At 36.9% G+C, this 22,716-nt stretch overlaps 2 protein-coding genes across 4 annotated transcripts in view; one reads left to right on the forward strand and one right to left on the reverse strand.

Moving 5' to 3' along the window:
* Positions 1–1,106: 1,106 nt before the first annotated feature.
* CGGBP1 (CGG triplet repeat binding protein 1) lies at positions 1,107–7,894 on the reverse strand. Of its 2 annotated transcripts, none has more exons than XM_045501694.1 (3): positions 7,780–7,894; positions 6,976–7,178; positions 1,107–4,740 (listed from the first exon to the last, which is right to left on the reverse strand). In XM_045501694.1, the coding sequence occupies exon 3, from the start codon at positions 4,719–4,721 to the stop codon at positions 4,218–4,220; it is 504 nt and encodes a 167-aa protein (XP_045357650.1). In that variant the 5' UTR covers positions 4,722–4,740; positions 6,976–7,178; positions 7,780–7,894; the 3' UTR covers positions 1,107–4,217. The 2 variants fall into 2 exon arrangements, with proteins under 2 accessions (XP_045357650.1, XP_045357652.1); XM_045501696.1 differs by lacking the exon at positions 7,780–7,894 and adding an exon at positions 7,331–7,542.
* Positions 7,895–8,041: 147 nt separating this feature from the next.
* The window catches only part of ZNF654 (zinc finger protein 654), a 95,822-nt gene continuing 81,147 nt past the window's right edge, over positions 8,042–22,716 (forward strand). For both annotated transcript variants that reach the window (XM_045501688.1, XM_045501689.1), the window contains exon 1: positions 8,042–8,478. In XM_045501688.1, the coding sequence (XP_045357644.1) occupies positions 8,290–8,478 (189 nt within the window). In that variant the 5' untranslated portion in view covers positions 8,042–8,289. The remainder of the gene's footprint in view (positions 8,479–22,716) is intronic.

Genomic DNA, 22,716 nt, shown 5'->3' on the forward strand with positions numbered 1-22,716 from the left:
TTTTTTAAGTTCCTTTCTACCATTTTGATTGCAGGAAAAATAGTTAATTACTTTATAAATTCATTAATTTTTTTTGTCAGAATAGGAGAAATATATGCCCTCAAAACTACATAAAACTACTAAAAGGCAAGACAATTTGCAACTTCTATGCATTTTTTCACCCCCAGTGGTGAATAAGAATATAGCAAATCTTTGAAAAACCCAATAAAATGTGTAAAGTGCAAATTAGGCCCTCGTCTTTCATGATTAATATTTCTGTAAGTAGAAAATTAAAATGTTTCCAATTAAAAGCACTGATTAGGTTATTTAACTTACCTATGTGATTTTTAAGGAAAAGAGCTATCTGTAGCTATGATGTGAATCTGATTTGACAGAATATATGCTGTTACATTAGACACAGGGCTAATAATCCTATAGAGATGTAACTAGTAGAAAAAAGTCAATTAGTAAAATTCTGTTATTTTGGAACAATAAAATATGTTACTTAAAAAAATGAAATACAGGATGCTTGGCTGGCTCGGTTGATAGAGCATGTGACTCTTGGTGTTGGGGTCTTGAGTTTCAGCCACACATTGGGTGTAGAGATTAAATGAATAATTAATTTAAAAAATATATGTTACTGACTCACAAAATGTGCTTTCAAAAACTTCTGAAACAATTTTTTTGAAATTTATTTCTAAAAGTCACAGAGACAAAACTTTAAAAGTGACACATTATACTAAGGATACATGCGTGAGCAAAAAAAAAAAATAAAATAAAAAAAAATAAGCATGGGAATACAAAAATAAACATAGTAAACTTTTAATGAATACAGTATCTTGGATACAAGTAGAATACCACTAGGTAAGAACTGTATTTACCTTAGAAGTCTATGATAGTATGGATTGAGATAAATGAAGGTTTAGGACAGTCACTTCACTATTCACAAGTTAATCAGTGCTGACCAGAAACTAAAGCAATTTATTTTAGGCTAAGATTTTCAATCAAATTATAGGATGAATCTTCTATTTAATGAATATGTTTGAAGGTGATTTGTACTCATTTAAAGTCAGTTGGGGCAAGTCAAACCACAGAGAGCCCTCACAAAGACTAAGCACCAAATGACGAAATGTTTGTGGCTTTCGTTTTGGGCCACTTTAAATTTTATTTTGTTTAAATGTGTTTTCCATTAACATTCACATACAAATTCTTTCAGGCAAAAGTTTTAACATGGAACTTTCTGCTTGGAGATCTTGCCAACTTTTACTTACAACAGTTTTTAAGCAATGAATACTTCAGAAAAATCCCAAGCTGATACTTAATTGGTTACAATTGTAAGATGCAGAGCTTTTTCTTTAAAGTTTTCTGGTCCCCCAAAATCAGTAGGGCCAAATGCATTAACTGGAAGTAGCATTTGTTTAAAAAAAAAAAAAAGTCTTAAAGATGATAATGAATAAAATAACTATTTAGGCTCTCATACACAATCTTTCTAAATTTTCACCCTGTAGGAAATAATTACAATGTCTTTCAGGCTTGCTATATGCCCCACAGAATTAAAACAAAACAAAACAAAACAACAACAACAAGGAATTTAACATTTCAACAAGCTAATAACTATTTACTGTAAGTATATAGTGAAATTCTGGAAGACATACTACCATACTTCAAGAAAACACTATTAACAGGTAAGCATGTGTTGAAGAAGGCAGTTTATAAATGAAACATTACAAATCTTATGTTTATGCATACAACTTATAAAATAGAAAAAAAAACTGCTATTTTTCCAATAGTATAGCATCACACTAACACTATATAGTTAAGATTGAAAGCTTCTGTACACATGTCCATTACACCTTCATGGCAGCATACACCTTAGACATTTTCATTTGTTATCCAACATATGCCAACCATGGCTTCACGGATTTGTACCAGTTTGAGCAGGCTAAAGCAATCATTCTGCCTTACCTATTGAACTATGAGACAAAGTTAACCAGTTTCAGGGAACAAAAAGTTTCATAATCAGTAAACAAACATATTAAACCTCCACAACAGGATGGAAAATGCTTCTAAGGACATGATATAATCCTAATAGGAGGAAGAATTATGCCCCTAGATATATATATGTGGGAATAGTTAGGAGCCTGGAGAAATACATTAACATATATGGGACCTAAATGATCATCAAATCAATAATAACTACTAGAAACTCAAATGTGAATTATTGGTTTTTCTTGTGCAACATCATCCAGTTTACTGCTTAGGACTACTCAAAACTGTTCTGCCACTATGTGTTTGCTGTTAGTGCAAATTAATATTAAAATAGGGAGCAGTCTGAATCACATGGAATTTTGAAAAATTAGAATGATTGTATATCTAACCTTATTTTTGTATTCTGAAAATGCTATAAAACTCAATTATTTTCCTAGCTTCTTAGATATTCTACCATCTTAGTTAATTCAAAAGAAACATGGTTGCCTGCAAATTCTTTACTAGGGGAAGTAAAAGCAAAGTATATTTTGGTTATGTTTTGCTGCTGGTCTCCTCATGTATGTGCTTTAGCAATGACAGCACTACTCCAGGCATTAATTGTGCTACTTTACATAACTAAACGTGAGAAAAACTCAAATTTTGCCGAGCAATTTTTTTTTTTTTTCTTGGTGGCAGGCTTATTTTAAAATGAAAACAACACAAAAACTAACATAAAATCTAAAAATCAGATGGGCACTTTGACAACCCGAACTAGGAACTTAAGTCTGTAAAAGAAACTTAAGACATGGAAAGCTGTTTCTGAAAAACATAACCTTCTTATTCACTTTGGTTTTTTTTTCAAATGAAGATTTGTGGTAAAATGACCTCAAAGATAACTCCAAGTCACATAGGGCATTCATGTTAGTGCTTTGTAATAGAAATATATTTCATGAGTATTTTAAACTTAAACGTTTTCAAGAAATTTAAGTTTTTTTTTAAAGCTCTAGTCCAAGTCTTCAGCTGTTTAGTTTTTAAAAAATATAATTTGGGTCTCCAATGGAGAGGATATAACTTACAGGATAAGTGAGGTTCGCAGAGATCATTTCCTGAACATGGTTGACCTTTAACAGGACTGATTATTTCCTCACCCAAACAGTTATGCAGGATACTGCCAGATCTCCCACTACGAAAATCTTGCCAGTCTTTCTAGACAATTGTTTACCATCCATGTTTAAAAACCTTGCACCACCAGAGGCAAAAGCGCATAAAAGTGAAAGTAAGTTAACTCGGTTCTATTTACCTAAAGTCTTATAAATCATATGGAAACATTAATGTATAGAAAGTAATTTCCGTATTATCTGATCTGTCAGCCAAAAGCTAATTACTAGTCTTCTGTAAAAACAGGAAACTCAATCATAAAATGTCTATGTTTAAATAAAAATGCCAATCTTTAAATCTTTTAACATCAAGACATTGGAAAAAAAAAAGCTTGCAAGTTCAAGATGATGCTTGAAATGAAAGCTATGGTTAAAAAAATTTGTTTATAGTAAGAGACTAAAATCATGTCACTGCAAAATTCCCCATGGCTTTTGGCACTGACATTAAAAGAACGATTTTAGTCTTTTGGTCACTTGAAGCTGCTACTAATACAATAAGCCTTTCAAAAGGGTGAAAAAAAGACAGTGAGGAACTGAAGGATAGATAAGGTAACTACATCATATACAAGCATAGTTTGAAATAAAGACAGTCATTTCTGCGAGGGATCTGAAGATAGAAGAACAGTTTCCCACCATCCCTTCCTTTTTGAAGAGGATCCTCTAATCAGAAATAATTCCTTTAAGTTACTGTGAGTGGTGTTGCCTGGCAGCAGCTTCAATTTCCTAGGCTAGTGTTCAATCCAAGTAATTAAGTAATTTCACAAGGAATAATCATATATGGCAACAGGGTAAAAAAGCAGGGCAGTTCTTCCATGCACAAACATTTCAGGAGAAAAACCATCAATTTTAAAGATAACCATCAGGTTTCAGGTATCCTAGCACACTCTAAACCCTAAGTTTTGCTTTACACCATTGGTGACTAAAATTAACAGTAAGTTTTGCAGTGAGGTTTTTTTTTTGTTTTTTGTTTTTTGCCTGCAACTATATACACATTGCAAAACTATTCTGCATCACATGATTTTAAATGAAATAAATATAAAAATGAACCACACAATCAACACATAACTTTAATACTCCACATTTATCTTGATCACAATGGTGGTAACCTCCTTGTCAACAATCTTGGGAGTTGAGGAGCTGATTCTCATTCTCATATCCATCAGGCAGGTATGCTCTCCTCAGCTGGTCTGACTTAGGTATGGAGCCTCCATTCTTCACATGGCGAGACAGGAAAGCACGGACTGCTGGGTGATCAGCTTTCTCGAGTGGGATGTTGGCTTCCAGGCACATTTTCACAAAGTCCTGGATAACACTGACTTTCTCTGTTTGCGCAGTACTGTTGCACTGAAGGGATGCAGTTAGGGGCCTCTGCTTCTTTCTCACGTTCTGCTCTTCAAATTCGGCCTTCCTCTTGGTATGAGTCTTTGACTTAAGGTGGTCACTAATGGCAGACTTGCGAACGTGATTCAGAACCACATTGCAAGAAGTGCAGAAGAGTTTTCCTCCATCTTCGTGCAGCTCACCTCCAAACTCAGTGACTCGATCCAGGGGAGTCACATACAAAGCAGTCTTAGAACGGTTTCGGGCAGGTGGTGCTGTCACTACAAATCTTTCCATTCTGACTCTGAATAAGGTTCTTCAGAGACAAGAGAAACAAAGATAAGTGTTATAACAACAATTCATTCAGGAAGTAATTAACAAACAAAAGACAGGTATGAGCATTTTAAGATTTAAAGATTCCAGAAAACTTAATTCAAATTAATACACTGTGTCTATTAACTCTTAACTTACCTGAAAATATGTAAGAGAAGGCAAAACCAGAGCAAATTACTAGTAACAATCAGGTCCATTCCTTGAATTTGATGAAATTCAAATAAATTAGAATTATGAAAAAAGAACTTCCAACTATTCCAGATGTCACTATCTTTTAGGAAAACCTGATCTGATGCCAATATTTAGGGTATCAATTATGTTACTCTCATTCAACTTAGATGTGTATTGAAGTTTAAAAGAGCTTCTTTTCCCATCACAGTTTTGGGGCAACTGATTTTAGGAACACAATTGTAGGGAATTATGTGCAAAGTTTGTTCAAACAGGTGGGCCACTAAACTGGCTTATTTCTATATGAAGATGGATGTAATGTCCAAAATTGTTCGGAAAAAACAAAAAGTAAAAACCAAGAAAGAACACAGACCAGCTGCAATTAATAGCAGCAACAAGGACATTAAATTTTAAAGCCAAAATACAGAGCTCAAAGTAAGTCATGTTTTAAGAAGTTTATTTATTTGAGAGAGACCGAGCACGAGTGGGGGAGGGGCAGAGAGAGTGGGAGAGCAAGAATCTCAAGCAGGCTCTGGGCTGGTGTCAGCACAGAGCCCAACATGGGGCTCAATCCCTTGAACAGCAAGATCATGACCTGAGTTGAAATCAAGAGTCAGACACTCAACTGACTGAGCCACCCAGGTGCCCCAGTCATATTTTAATGCAAATATACCTCCACTGAGTTTTATAAAGGTGATGATCAAGATATGCAAATGCTTTTTCTAATACTTGTTTCCTCTTTTTACCATTAAAAACTAATACCTTTGTTAATTATTTATTTTACCTATTAACTAGTAAGTTAGCACAAATCTAAAAAGTTAACATAGTGCCTAGTATATGATAGGTGCTCAATCACAATTTGTTGATGGAAAGTAAATGATTATCTTTGTTATTTTTCTGAATCTTTAACTCAGGAGTGGCATGATAATTTATTAATTTATCCTAATAACAATTTTTTATGATTATTACCAAAATCATGACGTTACTTCTATGGACACTGAAAAATTGAGATACCAAACAAATGTTTTCAGTGACAACCATTTGTTCTCTGGAGCTATTCCTTCGGACTAAGCTCTTGCATTAACCTATATATAACAAATCAAAAAATCAGCAATAATGAAGTATTCCCTTAACCCATACTAGAGAATTCATAGCTGGGTTATATGAAATCTCTCTCAAAAGACCTCTAAATTGCTAATATATGTGTTATGTATGACACCTGTGGACATAAATTCAGAAAGGTAACATTTCACAGAAATTCTGGAAAATATGATAAAGTTTAGATTTTAATAGATTTAATTGTTTTCTTTCCATTAAAAAATTGTTTAATGCTGGACTCTCATGTGTCAAATTTTGTTAGACTACAGGTTTTCAATGGCATACAAGACAGATATGATTCCTGCCCCCCAAAATAGTAGTGAATTACTATTACACATTTTTGTACTTTAATAGTTTCTTTCTTTTTTCTTTTCTTTTTTTTTTTTCTCCCCCTCTTAAGTAGGCTTCACATCCTGCTCGGAGCCCAACACAGGGCTTGAACTCACCACCCTGAGATCAAGAGTTCGATGTTCAACTGACTGAGCCAACCAGGCGCCCCAATGGTAGTGTTTTTACTCCTATAGCAAATCAGTCCCAACTATGATTAATGGTTCTAGGCTAGTAATGAAAAACATTAAGTATCTGTGCCCAGGAATGCTTAAATTTTTCAATGAGAAAAGTCGTCTGTCTTTAAATATTTGGATTTCAAACTTTAAAACAATAAACATGTTCATTATTCTTTGAAGCATAAAATGCTCAATCATTTGTGCTAATGTTAAAGGCCTATACATTCCAAAGACTTGTAACTTTCAAAAAGTCTGTTTGTGTTACTGCAGAGGCAAATATCCACCCAGTAGAGGATGCTCGACTTTACAGACCTGAATACCAAGTGTTTTCAACAAAAGGTAAAGATATTTTAAACGAGGAAGTTAAAAAGTTAGCCAATAAAAGAGAAGCAAGTTATTTACTAGATCGAAATAAAACTCGTAAGTTTTCAAGTTTAAATGTTTACCCGGTCAGTTTCCAGTTTTTTCGTCTTGATACTTAGCAGTGAATGGTCTCCAGAGCAAAACCAGAGACGATGGAAATCCTGGAACTTTCGTTTGTTCAAACCCGGAGATGCTTTCAAATCAGTTTTTCAACAAGTGGTGATGGGGAAATAGTTTCTGGGCTTGCACCCTATTTTCCCTGCGGTGCCGGGAAGTCATGCCTTTACTGTAAAACATGAAAAACAAATGGAAAGACAAAATGGGGGAGGGGGAGGGAAGAAGGGTAGATAAAAAGACGAACAACACAGCCACAACGCAGGTGTCTTTGAAATCGCTCCCTTTAGGTAACTTCACCCAAATCCGGATCCCAACGTTTACCTCAACACCTCCACACTCCTCAACCCAGTCCTTTCTCAGTTGTCTGCCCCGCTTTGCACCTCCTCGCGCGCCCCAGGCCCGAGGGTTCGGGAGGGGGAGGGAAAGGCGGGGCGCGGGACGTTCCCGGCGTCTAGACTCCCTCCTCCCGCGCCAAGCTCAGCACGCTGGCGCCCCACAACCCTTGCCCCGCTAGCTGGGCAGGGCCGAGACCCAGCCGCCGGCCGTGGGCCCGGGAACTCGACAGCAGAGTTGGCGGCAGTCTCAGGGGAGGAGGCGGCGGGCGCCTGGCGGAGGCGTCCGCTGTCAGGCTTCCCGTCTCCTCCCTCTTCCTCCCGCCGACAACGGCGCCCCAGCCCCGCCCCCGGCTCCCGCTTCAGGACGGAAGGCCCCGGGCCCAAAGCCCGCACCAACGGCCGGGCCCACCCTCGGCCTCCCTAGTTCCTCGGTACCGTAGGATCGGGGCCGCCGATAGGGGAAGTGGACGAGACCCGGCCGGAAAGGAAAGGAGGAAGAAGAAAAAAAGGAGCCAGGGGGTGAAGGAGGGGGAAAACCCGCCGCCGCCGCCGCCGCCGTCGTCGTCGCCGTTGCCCGATCGAGCCCCGCGGCGGCCGCCGTGTCCCCCGCCGCGCCCCGTCCTCTTGCGCCGCCTACGGCAAAGCTCGTAGGCGGTCCCCAGCAACCGCCGAGCAGCATTGACCAACGGACCGCAAGTCTATCAAACAGACGGCTGATTCGGCCAATGGGATTGGAAGGGTGGGCATGTGTGTGATTGGCAACTTCACATATCCAATGAAAACTGGGGGCGTGGGTGGGCGGAGCCGGAAGTAGAGCCAGCCGAGAGGCCCCTGTCCGGCTCGGGCGGAGGGAAGGGGGAGGGAACTAGAGGAGGAGGAGGTTAGCCGAGGCAGCTACAGCGGCGGCGGCGTAGGGGCTGGTACGCGCTGGGCGGCGAGAGCCTCATGGCGGAGGAAGAGAGCGATCAAGAGGCCGAACGCCTCGGAGAAGAGCTCGTGGCCATTGTGGAGTCCCCGCCAGGCCCTGTTGGGCTCAGAGCTGCGGGTGACGGCAGAGGTGGCGCTGGCAGCGGCAGCTGCGGTGTCGGCGGCTTTGGGATCAGCAGTCGGGATTACTGCCGACGCTTCTGTCAGGTGAGGCGCCCGTCGGCCGCCCGGACTTGTCACCCGGGTCCTGGGCCTCCCTGCTTTTCCTTGCCTTTTCGTTCTCGAATCAGGGCTGTGTCCGGTGTCCGCTCTACCAGCCCAACAAGGAGAGAGAGTGAAGCTCCCTCCTCCACCTATCCGGCTTGGGGTGGGGGGCAGGGAGCGGGACTGGGATGACCCGCGGGTTTAGGGTTGCTGAGAAAGTGAGTTTGTCAGGGGTTGGAAGGGCTGGAGAGAAGGGGGGTCAGCTGGCAGGAAAACTGTGTACTGACATGCGTTCTCTGCTCCAAACAGACCCCTTTCTGCCCGAGGGTCCCGCCTTCTTGGGTTTCCTACCCTGTTCCTTCTCACCTCATTTGGAATCTCTGGCAACATTTCCTGCCTTCCCTTCTCCGCCCCTTGCCCCCCGTATTCTCCCCTTTTTCGGAGATGGGAGGCGTGCCATCTCTCTACCGCCCCCTCTCCTGTCATCGCCACCCCTCCCCCTCTGCTAGGGTCTCCTGTCATCCCCTCACGAGATCCCACTGGGCCATTTCTCCAGTTGGTTTTAGGCGCTGACCCACTGTTAGTTACTTTTTTGGGAGGTGGGGTTAAGGCAGTGTGATTGTCATCTTTCCTTTTCTTACCCCGGTTCCCCGACACACGTAGTTTGTTTTTTAATGAGCTGTTGATAGAGAAAGTAGTTTTCCTTAAACTATTGCTCCGATTACCTCACCACCCCCTTCATGTTTTAAATTACAATGTATTTTATGTAGCCTGTAAAATACAGTGTCTAAACAGTGACGGTAAATTATTTACTTGGTCGTCTGCCACTACGATTTGATGTAGTTGAAAGTGTTTGACTGTAATCAAATATTATAGCAAGAAAGTACTTGTCTAGGGGTGAAATTTGTGTAATTTACACTCACATCTACGTGTATTTATACTTCAAATATTTCGTTCTCATTCACCATAGTCTTGCGATTTGGATTTTTTTTTATTCCTTTAACACTCCATTCCCTTGTTTTATTTTATTATCTTACATGTATAGGGTTTGAATCATGGCTCCACCACTTCCTAGTCTTGTTACCTTGTAACCTAAGTAACCTACTGGTTACTTAATCTCTCTGTGCCTTAGTTTCCTCTTCAGTCAAATAGGAAGAGTAATTAAATGGGTGAATATGTAAAGGGTTTGGATCTTTTACATGTTAATTGAAGGTAGCTGTTAATTTCATCTTGGTAACAAGTAGGAATGAAGTTAACCAGCGGTGGGCATTGTATTTGCTGAAATTTGATGTTATGCCTTCCCAGGCATTGAAAGAAAACGGATGGATTGACCTTTTCAGTTAAGTTTTTAATGCTTTAAATTGTTTTCGACTCCCTCCTCCCACCTCTATAGATAAATTGGTTTGAAGGTGGAAATTGTCTTGGGATGAAGTGTGTTAGTTTTCTTTGACATTGCTCTCTGGTGACTTTCTTGGAAGTATATGTTTGCATATGTTTTGGTATTGGCATTCACTGGATTTAGAGGCTCAGTGTCTTTACAGTACATATCTTCTTATTGTATATTTTACATGTAGAAACCATGTTATCATGGGATGCATCTATGGGAATTTTAAACTTCCAAAAATTAGGTTACAGTTGATTTTTTAAATATATTCATGGGCAGAAAGGGTTTTTTTCATTTTTTTTCTGTGTTTTGCTTTTTATATTTTTAATGAGCGACTTGGTTTTGGTTACATTTAGCTTTGTCAATTTAGTTGATCAGATAATTGTTAATTGCTGTAGCACTTAAAATTTTGAGGGCCAAAACATTTTTGTAGAACTTTTAACTATTCTTCTTCTGTATCTTGAAATCGGTTTTAAGAACAAATGAATAAATTTGGCCTGGGAAATACAGCATCCAAACAGTGACAGTAAATTATTTTAAGAACAAATGAAGTTGATGGTTCTGTAAAAGTTCTCTGCCTCCTAAATATCCAGGAAAGTAAATTAAACAGGAAGTACTTAACGAACCTTTATTTTATATTGCTAAATTATGAGTTAAGTTAAACTGACATACTTTCATGTTACCAACTTTTACCTGAAACCTCATTACATATTTTATAGTACTCTAGATTACCAGTAGATTTGTTCCTGGGCTCTTGTCCTATTTCCACCTTGCAGGTGAGCTTTGTAAAGTCTTTTTTTACATTAAACCTTTAAGATGGAACAAAAGATTATCTGTCTTAAGTTGAATTTTATCCATTGATTAATATAATCTAGTATAGTAGTTCTGTTTCATTTGCCAGTAAAGGAAACAGTGGATCATATAATCTAATTCCCAAAGATTTTCTTCTTAAGCATTTGGTTTTCTAATATTCACTAAGGATAATATGAAGTAATTTATATTCATTAGTAGATTACTTAATCATGGGTAATCTGCAAAATGGATAATATGCACTTGGGTGGGTGTCGGTTAACATACATGAATTAGGGACACCTGGGTGGTTCAGTTGGTTGGTGTCCAGCTTCGGCTCAGGTCATGATCTCATGGTTTGTGGGTTCGAGCCCCATATCAGGCTCTGCAGTGACAACTCAAGACTGAAGCCTGCTTCGGATTCTGTGTGTGTGTGTGTGTGTGTGTGTGTGTGTGTGTGTGTGTGTCTCTCTGCCCCTCCTCCTCTTGTGCACGTGCTCTCTCTCTCTCTCTCTCTCAAAAATAAATAAGCGTTAAAAAATAATTAAAATATATGAATTATACACAGACGTTTCTGGCATTGAAAAGAAAGGCTTCAATTTATCTTCCTCCTTTTAGAGAGAAATATGAATCAAAATTTCTTGGCAGTTAGTTGTGTGGGTGAAGGGAGAGAGGAAGGAACACTTCAAGAGAGGTTCTTGTATCTTTTACCATAGGGAGAAGTAAAACAGAAGATAGAGGTGATACAAAGTGGTGATAATTATGCCTACACTCAGTGCAGTTGATGATATACTTTTCTGTTTGAGAAGCAACACAAGTAATTGTAAAATCTCAGATTAAGGGAATAGCCCCTCAGCTTTCAGCTAGTTTTTGAGGTGATAGATTTGAGAGATTGAAAGCGTGGGTTTCCAATAGTTACCTGGTGTAGTGTTGGACTAACTGCCCCTATCACATCCTCCCTTGGCTCTTATTAGTAGACCCTGAGCAAATGCTTAAATAGAATTGGCTTGTAACTGATATTTAATTTGCTTTTAGGATGAAAGGAGGGGGAGAATAATTTTTATTGAGGGCCTGCTAACTCTTAAGGCCTTCATATTGGTTTTATTACACAAGTTACATAGTTGAAATTGAGGCTTGAACAAGTTAACTTATTTTCAGTTCTAGTAGGAGGGTGAATTGGGATTTGAACCCAGCCTTCAATTTCTATTGAAAGACAGATTGAAATCACAAATAAATCTTCAAATAATTATAAAATGATTTATTATTTATTTATTTATTTATTTTTGGCAAGTGGTGCAAAGTAGTTACCGGAAGTACTCTGGGAATCATGGGTGAAAAGTTGTAAAAGTCCTCTTTAGTGTCACAGTATAAAAAATACTTCAAGAAACAGTCAGATAATTATTTCTCTGACTTGTTTGGTATTGTGAACTATTTCTCCAATGCCTGAAGGTTGTAATAATTCAGCTTACCTTGTTGGCTAGATATATTGAAATGTTTTCATCGAAAACTGTATACTAGCAAGTTAAGAACTTTCTTAGTTTAGTGCCAGAATGAATATAGTGAGTGATAAAGAAGTATTTCTGGAAACACATTGATATGTTGACTAACATAGACTTTTAAATTGTTTTTTACTACAGTAGAGTTAATAGCCATCCCATGAGGATGTCATGAGTATAAAAGGAGTGAATGAACCTGAAGTCCTCAGTACTATACCTAGCACATAGTTAAGATTAAATAGATAGAAGCTATTAATATTTCTCTCCTGCAAAATCCTCTGAAGGTTTAAGAGGGACATTAGAGATAATCTAATCTGTAAGTCACTTATAGTTTATATCCCACAATAAAATTTAGAGAAAATTTGGGAATGTTACAGTTCTAAAATTCTGTTATTTAACTAGAAGATCCTGATGAAATATTAAATGATGTGCAAAAACAACAGCATTTTCTCAGAGATTTTGTTTCCTTCAGCGGACATTTGGCAAAGACAATATTTTTGATTATCTTAATTGGGGGGTTGCTACTGGTGTATTGTGGGTAGAGGCCAAGGAGGGTGTTGAACATCTTAAAATGCACAGAGCAGCCCCAGCAACGAAGAATTATCTGGCTCAAAATATCAGTAGTGCCTAAATTGAGAAACCCCACTATACCTTTACTTTGGAACTCACTGGATACTTTACATCTGTATTACTGATACAAATGGCAAAAAAGTATTCAGTGATCCTTAAGTAAATTTTAACAACTACTGTGTACTTGGCACTTGAATAGGTACCCAAGAGACAATGTAACAGATAAAAAGGATTTGCCTCATGGTTTAAACATTGTAACTTTAGAGAAATTAAAAATTTAATTGTATTTGGAAAACATAATCTTGATTTCTTAGTCTTAATATAGAATTTGCATAGTATTTATAGTTCTTTAGTAGTTTCTTAGGGTGTAAGAATACATTATTAACAATTCTTGCTATTAATTGGAATTATTTTTAATTTACTTTTAATTTTTATAAGTGTTTTATATGTATTTATTTTAAAACATCATACAGGACTTGAATATCAGGAATTGCATTTTGCTGATAATAGAGACTTGAATACCTTAAACAGTTGTATACATTTCTTTTTTTTTATGTGAAAAGTCTTGAATGGATAGTATAGGAATGATATAGTAGCTTTATGATCATTGTACCGTCATTTGCTCTTTCTTATCGGTCGTCCTTGTCTTATCTCACATTTGCTTCATGACCCAAGATAGTTGCTGGAGTCCCAGTCATCACATCTGGTTCTAAGTAGCAGGAACAGGGGTAAACCAAACATATATTGCCCAAATCCTACTCAGTGACTTTCATTTTCATCTTGTTAGGTATCTCCATCTGGAAAAAATGCTAGGAATTTTCTTTTCTTTTTCTTTTTTTTTTTTTTTTTTTTTTTGGTATCATTTTTCCTGACAAACACAGGTCTGTGATTTTGTTAGCAAGAAAGAAAACAAGAATAGGTATTAGAGAGGCAACCAGTTCCCCCCCCCCCCCCCCCCCCCCCCGCTCCGGTTTATCATAAAAAGCAGCATATACTGTCCCTTTCTTAACCCACACATTTCCCAAAGGCAATCAGTTGCAACTCTTTTATAGCTCTTATGATCTTTACCTCCATGTTTATAAATATTTTTTTTTCCTAGTTGTAGATATGATCAGTTAGCCAGCCTACTTGATGGAGGAGATGGGGAGTACCTTACCATCTCACTGTTCAGTTTGTACACTTTGAATTTACCACTCCTCCCCTTTTCTCTCTATCCACTTCCCTACCCTCTAATCTCTTCCTCCTCTGCCTTATTACTTCTAAGTCTCTTATAGTTTATCCTTTCCAGAGAATCTGGAGTTTACATTGATTTAGTAGAGGAAGGGATCTTGGGGAGACTCCATGGGTCTGTTTTTCATTGTACTTTCACCTCCACTTTTAGAGATATGTGGTGTTTGACATTCCTGAGATTTTCTGGTGTTCTTTAGTACAAATTAGCTTGTTCCCAAATTCCCTTCCCCCTTTCTAAATAATAGCTATCTAAATCTTGTCATCTCTCCCTTTTCATTGTTTTTTTCCTTGTGAGTTAAGCTCTTTTGAAACAAAAATATTTTTACTGTTATTTCAGTGGAGTTTTCAAATGGGAGCAGAAATAAATGTGTGTTCAATCTGCCACATTTAACTAGAAGTCTCAAATTAGTTTTTCAGCTCAGCAAAGAATAATAGACATGATGAAAAGGAAAAGAACTGAAACTAATTCATAGTGATTTATTTACTTTTGAAAAAGAGTATCCTACTTCCTGATATACTCTGTAGTGAATATTCAGAGCTAGAAAAAATTTCATCACACAAATTTACTTTGTTCCTTTTGGCAAAATAATTTTTTTATTACTAAATTGCAAATTAAAATTTTAGCTTTTCAAAGATAGTTTTCAAACTTTGACACATTTGGGATATTTCCAGTGTTCATAAAGGGTGAATTCCATAGAAACACATTAATTTATTATAATTAGTATTATATTAATATATTACATTATGTACATTATATTACATTAATATGATTATAACTTATTATAATTTATAACTTAGGGTTATAGGTTAGTTGATTAGTTGATCTCAGTTAGTTGTTGTTGCTATTGTTGTTTAATGTGTTTTAGGTTGGTTTTCAGAATTGAATGGTACTAATTTTTCCTTATGACATTACAATGTTGAAAATAACCTTAATGAGTAGTTAGGGGAGTTGTTACATATAGTAGAATCCTATGTCCTCCCAACAGTCATGTTTTTAAAGAATATTTATTCATATGAAAACTGTTCGTTGTATAATAACTACTGAAAAAAACACAGGAAGCAGGTAATGTCACTTCTGTATATAAAAAAGACTGAAAAAGAAATATATCAAATTGTTAATGGTGGATAACTTCTTAGTGATAAGTTTATAGCTGAATTTGATTATTTTCTTTACACTTATTTATTTTTTATATTTTCTTAGTTAAACCAACTACCTTTATAATCAGAGGAAAAATAAAGTATAAAAAACACATTTTGGGGCTCCTGGATGACTCCGTTACTCTCCGACTCTTGATTTCAGTTTAGGTTGTGTTCTCACAGTTTGTGAGATAAAGCCTTACATTGGGTGCTGTGCTGAGTGTGGAGCCTGCTTGGGATTCTCTCTCTCCCTCTGTCTCTGCCCCTCCTCTGCTCATGCTCTCGCTCTCCCAAAATAAATAAATGAACATTAAAAAGTCCACATTTTATTTTTTTCTCTTTCTACCTCTGTATCTTATTTTCTGTAAATAAATGCACTAAATGCCAGATTAATTAAGTATAATGAAATTTAACTCCTTGGTTCCTAAAAGTATGTGCATTTTAAAAAATGAATTGGTTAAGTGAACTTATGAAGGTCATTTTAGGTAAACCAATGAGACCCTAAATTTAAATAACTTCTTTATACATAGTCTTACAGTAAAAGTATGTCCATACTGCTTTCTAATAACCATCATCAGTCATACTGGCTTCAAAAAATTGATCTCCATTTTAATTTTGTAGATAAAATGGTAGAAGAAAATATTTTTAAATGAAGTTTATTGCTTTTAAGTTTTTTAATGATAGCATCATTTTGAGGTTCTGCCAAACAGAAGTGAGGTACCAGTTGTACTATTATTGTTGGCACTGAATCTTTGTTTTCCTGCCAAAAAGTGTTAAACTATACCTTAGCAATTACAAACAAAAGCAAAAAGAATTTTAAATTAAATTTTTTATTTATTTATTTTTTTTAATTTTTTTTTTCAATGTTTGTTTATTTTTGGGACAGAGAGAGACAGAGCATGAACGGGGGAGGGGCAGAGAGAGAGGGAGACACAGAATCGGAAACAGGCTCCAGGGTCTGAGCCATCAGCCCAGAGCCTGACGCGGGGCTCGAACTCACGGACCGCGAGATCGTGACCTGGCTGAAGTCGGACGCTTAACCGACTGCGCCACCCAGGCGCCCCGAAGAATTTTAAATTAAATTTAATAAAACTATGGCAAAATCTGTGTCTGGAAAGTTATTTGAAAAAACCAATGTGATCAGTAAAATATGGTGAATTGGTATACCATTTTAAATGTATACTAATATGTAATGGTAAGGATATTAGGACATTTGAAATTTGAGGTAATTTATTTAACTAAATACAGATCCTACTTATGTTATAAATCATTTATGGTAGTACCTGCTCTACACTGGAGAGTATTTTTAAGCTCCATAATTTCTAATAAATCTGGTACTAGATAGGTAACCTTTAGCTTTCATGTAATATGTATCACATTGATTCCTTAGCTCCCTATTTCTCTGACAGGTCAGTTCATTGTTTTACCAGTGTACTCTATTCGGTATGGATCTGTTCCCTAGTATGAGACCCAATCAATGTCACCTGGTTAGAGCCATGGTGGAATACTGGTGGCAAACTAAACACGAGAGGAGGTCAGTCTGTATAATTCGTTACATAAGACCTTAAAGTCCGGTACACTGACACTCTGTGCAAGCACTCAGTACACTCAACTCTCCAAAGCAGTGGTGAATATGAAAATAGCTAAAAGGCTTTCCTTTTAGGCTGTAGGGAAAAGAGTCATTGATATTATAGTAGAAGCTTGTCAGTTACAGAAGGCACTGGATATATAGTAGTAAGCAAACAGTCATTGTCCATGTTTTTGTGTACAGTTATCACTTTGATAAGTTCTATGAAGTACGGGTATTCAATACTATAAAGCAGAGGCCTACAAGAGACTTGCCTATTTTTGGATTCTTGGGCAAGTTGAAGTCTGCTGAGATTCTTTGTTTTGTTTAGTTTGAACATGTTGAATTTAAAATGCCTTTTCTCATCCAATGAGAGATCTTAAAGATACCTGGATTTACAGAATCCAGAGTGCAGAAATGAGGTCTGGTCATCTTAGCAGTGTGAATGGATGGCATTTGAAGCCATGTGTATGTATAAGCTAACATAAGGAGATAATATGGAGTGGGAAAAGAAGGGGACTTAGAAATGAATCTTCAGTGACTACACAGTACAGTTGCCTGGTAGAAAAGATTGAGTCTTCAAATGAAGTCTGAGAAAGATTAAAGAGGTTGGAGAAAACCAAGTAACTATGGTATCACAGAAATCAAGGGTAGAGAATGTTTCAGGATAGAGTGAATGGTGCTTGACATTGAAAGCCATTGAGATCCAACCATTGAGTTAACATGGAGGTCTTTGGTGACTTTAAGCAGAGCTGTTTTGATGTAGTGATGGAAGTAGGAATCAGACTGGAGTAGTTTGAGGAGTGAGAGGCAAAGAAAGAGACAGTAAGTATAGATAACTTTTAAAGGAGAAGGAAAGATAGGTAGAAGGTGGAGAGCTTATAGATTAAAGCTGAGGATTTAAAAAAATAAACTGGTGAGAATTTGGCATGTTTAAAATCTGATAAAAATGATTAATTTGAAAGGCAGAGGTAAATCTACAAAAGAAAGAAGGGATAATCTATAAAATAAGATTCCAAAAAGAGAAGGAAAGATAAGATTCAAAACACAAATGTAGGGGTTGCTTTATATAGAATTTTGGAGTAGCAGGGAAGTTCATCTGTTTAGAGTACGTGGCGCTGGTTGGAGATTTAATGTGAATGGAGTTCTAAAGCGGTAGCTTCTTAGAGATGTGGGTAGAATTTACTGACCTACAGAACCATTTGAGTTTGCTGATTATGAATGTAGAGTAACCACTAGTCTGTACTTTTGTTCAGCTTTGCTTACCTGGGTAGGTGAAGGCATGGAGAACATGATTAGTTATATTCATTCAGGGTTAAGTGATATTTTATAATTGAACAGTTAATTAACTTTGAGAAAGCGGGAGACAGGCTCATTTTCTGGCTCCATTTGTGGTAAAACATGGTACAGAGACGTGAAAAGAGGAAAGAGAGAGGGAAGAGAATTAGTTATGTCTGTACAGTAGCCCCCCTTATCTGCAGTTTTGTTTTGCGATTTCAGTTACCTGAGGTTAGCTGTGGTCCCGAAGCAGATGCTCCTTCTTTTGGTATACTGTCAAAAGGTCATTAGTAGCCTAACACTATGTTACGTTGCTTATGTCATTTACCTCACTTCATCTCATGATGTAGGCATTTTATCATTTCACATCATTATTAGAAGGGTGAGCACACTACAAAATAAGATATTTTTGAGAGAGAGAACGAGAGATCACATTCTCATAACTTTTGTTACAGGGAATTGTTATAATTGTTCTACATTATAATTAGTTATTGTTGTTAATGTCTTACTGTGCCTAACTATGAATTAAACTTTATCTTAAGAGGGGAGCCTGGGTGGGTCACTTGGTTAAGCCTCTGACTTAAGCTCCGATCATGATCTCACGGTTTGTGAGTTGGAGCCCTGCATCGGGCTCTGTGCTGACAGCTTGGAACCTGCAGCCTGCTTCTGATTCTGTGTCTCCCTCTCCTGCCCCTCCCTGGCTCATGCTCTGTCTCTCTCTCTTTTTCAAAAATAAATAAACATTAAAAATAAAAAAAACTTTATCATAGATATTTATGTATAGGAAGAAACATAGTATTTATAGGGTTTGTTGTACTATATGTGGTTTCAAGTATCTACTGGGGATCTTGGAATGTATCTCCCAAGGATAAGGTGGAGGGACTACTGTAGATATGAATAGGTGCACAGTGTTGCTGTATATACCACAAAAATTTGTATATGTATATGTATATATATTTGTATGTATATGTATATATATTTGTATATATATATGTATATATATATGTATATATGTGTATATATATGTATATGTATATGTATATATATTTATATATATATGTATATATATATTTGTATATGTATATATATGTATATATATGTGTATATATAATGTCCCTATGAAATGTGTACACAGTTTTTAATTTTTTATTTATTTTTAAAATTTATTATTATTTTTAAGTTTATTTAGTTTGAGAGAGAGGATGGGTATGTGCATGCATGAAGGAGGAACAGAGAAAGAGAGAGAGAATCCCAAGCAGGCTCCCCTCTCACAGCACAGAGTCCAACACGGGGCACAATCTCAGCAACCATGAGATCATGACTTGAGCTGAAGCCAAGAGTCAGATGCTTAGCTTACTGAGCCACCTAGGAGCCCCTTATTTTTATTTTTTAAAATATATTTTAAAAAATATTTTATTTTAGAGAGAGAGTGTGAGCAGGGGAGAGGGCAGAGGTGGGGAGAAAGAGAATCTTAAGCAGGCTCCATGCTCAATGCAGAGCCCAGCATGGGGCTCCATCCCATGACCCTGGGATCATGACTTGAGCTGAAATCAAGAGTCAGAACCTCAACTGAATGAGTCACCAGGTGCCCCTACATAATTTGTTTGTCTGTTTGTTTAGGGAGAGAGAGAGTGAGAGTGTGAGAGTGAGCAGGGGAGGGGCAGAGTGAGTGAGCAAGAGAGAGAAGGAGAGAGGGAGGGAAGGAGAATGTCAAGCAGGCTCCAAGTTGTCAGCGCAGAGCCCAATGTGGGGTTCCATCTCATGCCTGTGAGATCAGGACCTGAAATGATAGCAAGAGTCAGAGGCTTAACTGACTGAGTCACCCAGGTGCTACCTTACATGGTTTATTAATATATATTTCTATAACTAGAGTTTACTAAAATTAACCATTGTCTATTTTAAAGTTGAAATGTTCTAAATACTCATTAATCACTATCATCACTGATGTGTGTGTATTTTTAATATCTGAATGATTTGTTTTATTGGAATGCTCTCTATATGTATACATAAGTCATATATTGAGTGTTTTCCAAGTATTAGATACTGTGATAAGTCATTTTACTTGTTTTTTTAATCACTTGATCCACTACCCTACAGATTATTTGCCATTGTTCCTTTTACAGATCAGGAAACTAAGACCAAGAGATATTAAATGGCTTGACTAAGTCACTGTGTATAACTAGTATGTGGTCATTGGATTCGAATCTGGCCAGCCTGTCAAGAGCCTGTGTACTTAGTTATTTCAGTATACACATACATTATATTGTACCTAGGAATATGCATTTGGTATTTATTGTAGCATATGTATTTGGTAAAGCAGTTATGGACTGAGTAGAAATAGTGATTCAAAAAGACTCAAGGCAGCAGAAACTAAAGATGTTCATGAATGTAAAAGAGAGAGAGAAAAAAAAAAAAATCAAACTTAAGCTATCAGAAGCTTTCTTTAAGAAGTGATTCTTGGAGGCTCAATTGGTTATGCTCTTGACTTCATCCCAGGTTATGATCTTACATTTTCATGAAATCCAGCCCCACATCGGGGCTCTGTGCTGACAGCATGGAGCCTTCTTGGGATTCTCCCTCTTTTCTCTGTGCCTCCCCTGTTCACACTCTGTCTCTCTCAAAATAAATAAATAAACTGAAAAAAATAAAAGTGATTCTCAACCTTTTTAGATTTTCCTCCCAGCCCACCTAAATGGGATATACCTCTCTTAGAAGCAGTGGCTCATTATAGTGTTTATTCTTAAAATGCAAGTTATGATGATTACAAACCAGTAGAAGTTATTTTGTGTTACTGTGTTTTGAAGGCAGGAGAGTATGGAATATGTTTTAGATATTTATCTTAAATGATTAATTTTTAAAAAGTATGTATTTAGGGGAGAGTGCAAGTGGGGGAGGGGCAGAGAGAAGGGGACAGAGGATCCGAAGCAGGCTCTACGCTGATAGGCTGACAGCAGCAAACCCATGCAGGGCTCGAACTCCCGAACCCAACTGTGAGATCATGACCTGAACTGAAGTCGGACGCTCAACCCACTGAGCCACCCAGGTGCCCCATAAATGATTAAATTTTAAGGTTTCTTACTCTCCATATTACTTACATAGAACCTTAAGTATGTGGAAATCTTACTAATCCAGGGTACAGTGGATATTAGTTTTCAGATTTTGTTATCTATCCTTTTACCATGCTTTGAAACTTGCCCAAAGGTTTCTCAGGTAAAAGTAAAGTCTGAAATTTAGATTCCATGCTCATGAAGGAGTAGTGAAACAGATAACATTTTCAGCTGGTGGGAGTAAATATCATCACAGCCATTCTCATCAAAATATATTAAAAACATTAAAAATAACTTTTACTTTTTGACTTAGTAATTTTCCTTAATGCATTCATTTTTGAGGAAATATAAATTTGGATGTAAAGCTATTCATCATAGCATTAATTATAACTAAAGAAAGGAATGAATTGAAAATGGAAAAGCAAGCAGAACATTTAAAATCATTGAAAACTTTTCAAACCTTCGTAAACTAAAATATTATTCAGGCTTAATAAATGATGTGTTTGATGATTATGTAATGACTTAGGAAGATATAATAAAAACTAGGTGGAAAAATTGGCATCAGGATTACACAGTTTGAATGTAGGCTGGTGCAGTCTTCACTGTGCTCACATGTGGATTGTAGAGAAGGAAAGTGTGGTGAAGATAAATCACATGAGCTGCTTCATTAGAAATAGAATTTTTTTTGATGATCATATATATGAGCCATTCATATACTTCAGAAAGTCTATGAACTCTGAAATTATTTGCAAAAAGTTGTATTTGCCATTTCTTTGGTAGCAGGTCTAAATTTCTTTTTTTTCCTCCAGATTCTCTTAAGAATTTCAAAAACTTGCTAAAAAAAGCAAAAAACCCAACAACAATCCAAACATGCTGAAAGGTTATGAACTTTTGCTGTAAGCCATTGTGACACATGCAGTGTTGCCTGTTTTTATAAATAAAACTTTATTGGAGTATGTGCCTTCATTTCTACATTTTCTGTGACTACTTTTATGATACAACAGCAGGATTGACTGGTTGGGATTAGAGAATGTATATGGTCCATAAGCTGCTTTTTGGCTCTTTAAGAAAAACTATGTCAGCCCCTGTCCTAGATTCTCATTTATTCTTTGCAACAACCCTGTGAGATAGGTACTATTTTTGTCTTCATTTTATGAATAGTGCAGCTGAGACTCAGAGAGGTTAAGCAACTAACCCCAAGTCACACAGCTTGAAGGGAAATATACCAAGATGTTAACAGTGGTTATATGTGGGCAGTACAATGATGGATGATGTTTTCGTATATTATCCAAATTTACTACAGTGAGCATACATAACTTATAATCAAGAGGGGAGAAAGTTCTAAAAAAGAAATTAGGTAGAACTAAGTTATAAGAATCTTAAAACTCATTCTTTTTCATTACTTTGATTTCCTATGTGTCATCCAGTGTTTGTATACTTAGAATGGATATGCAATTTTTGCTTCCCTTCTAGGCACTTAACTCTTACTATGCAGCCCCTTCTTAATTCTTCTTGATTTTATGAAAAAAATAAATTCTTGTTTTTCGTTTCTTAATTTTCTGTATTAACTAAAGTTATTTTGTTCTTAAAGTCTTGATATACTTTGTTCTCTCTTATATTCTGAAGTTACCTTCAACTGCTGAGTACTCATAACTTAATAGGTGCTTATAAAATGCACAACATGTCTGTCCAATAGTATATAACTTACTTTTTCTTTATATCAGTTAATTGAATTCTCTTTAT

This window comes from Leopardus geoffroyi, chromosome C2, assembly GCF_018350155.1.
Source record: "Leopardus geoffroyi isolate Oge1 chromosome C2, O.geoffroyi_Oge1_pat1.0, whole genome shotgun sequence".
NCBI classification, from domain to species: Eukaryota; Metazoa; Chordata; class Mammalia; order Carnivora; family Felidae; genus Leopardus; species Leopardus geoffroyi.

Coding starts and splice junctions, on each gene's coding strand:
- CGGBP1 (XM_045501694.1), bottom strand. CDS start 4,721: ATGGAAAGATTTGTAGTGACAGCACCACCTGCCCGAAACCGTTCTAAG.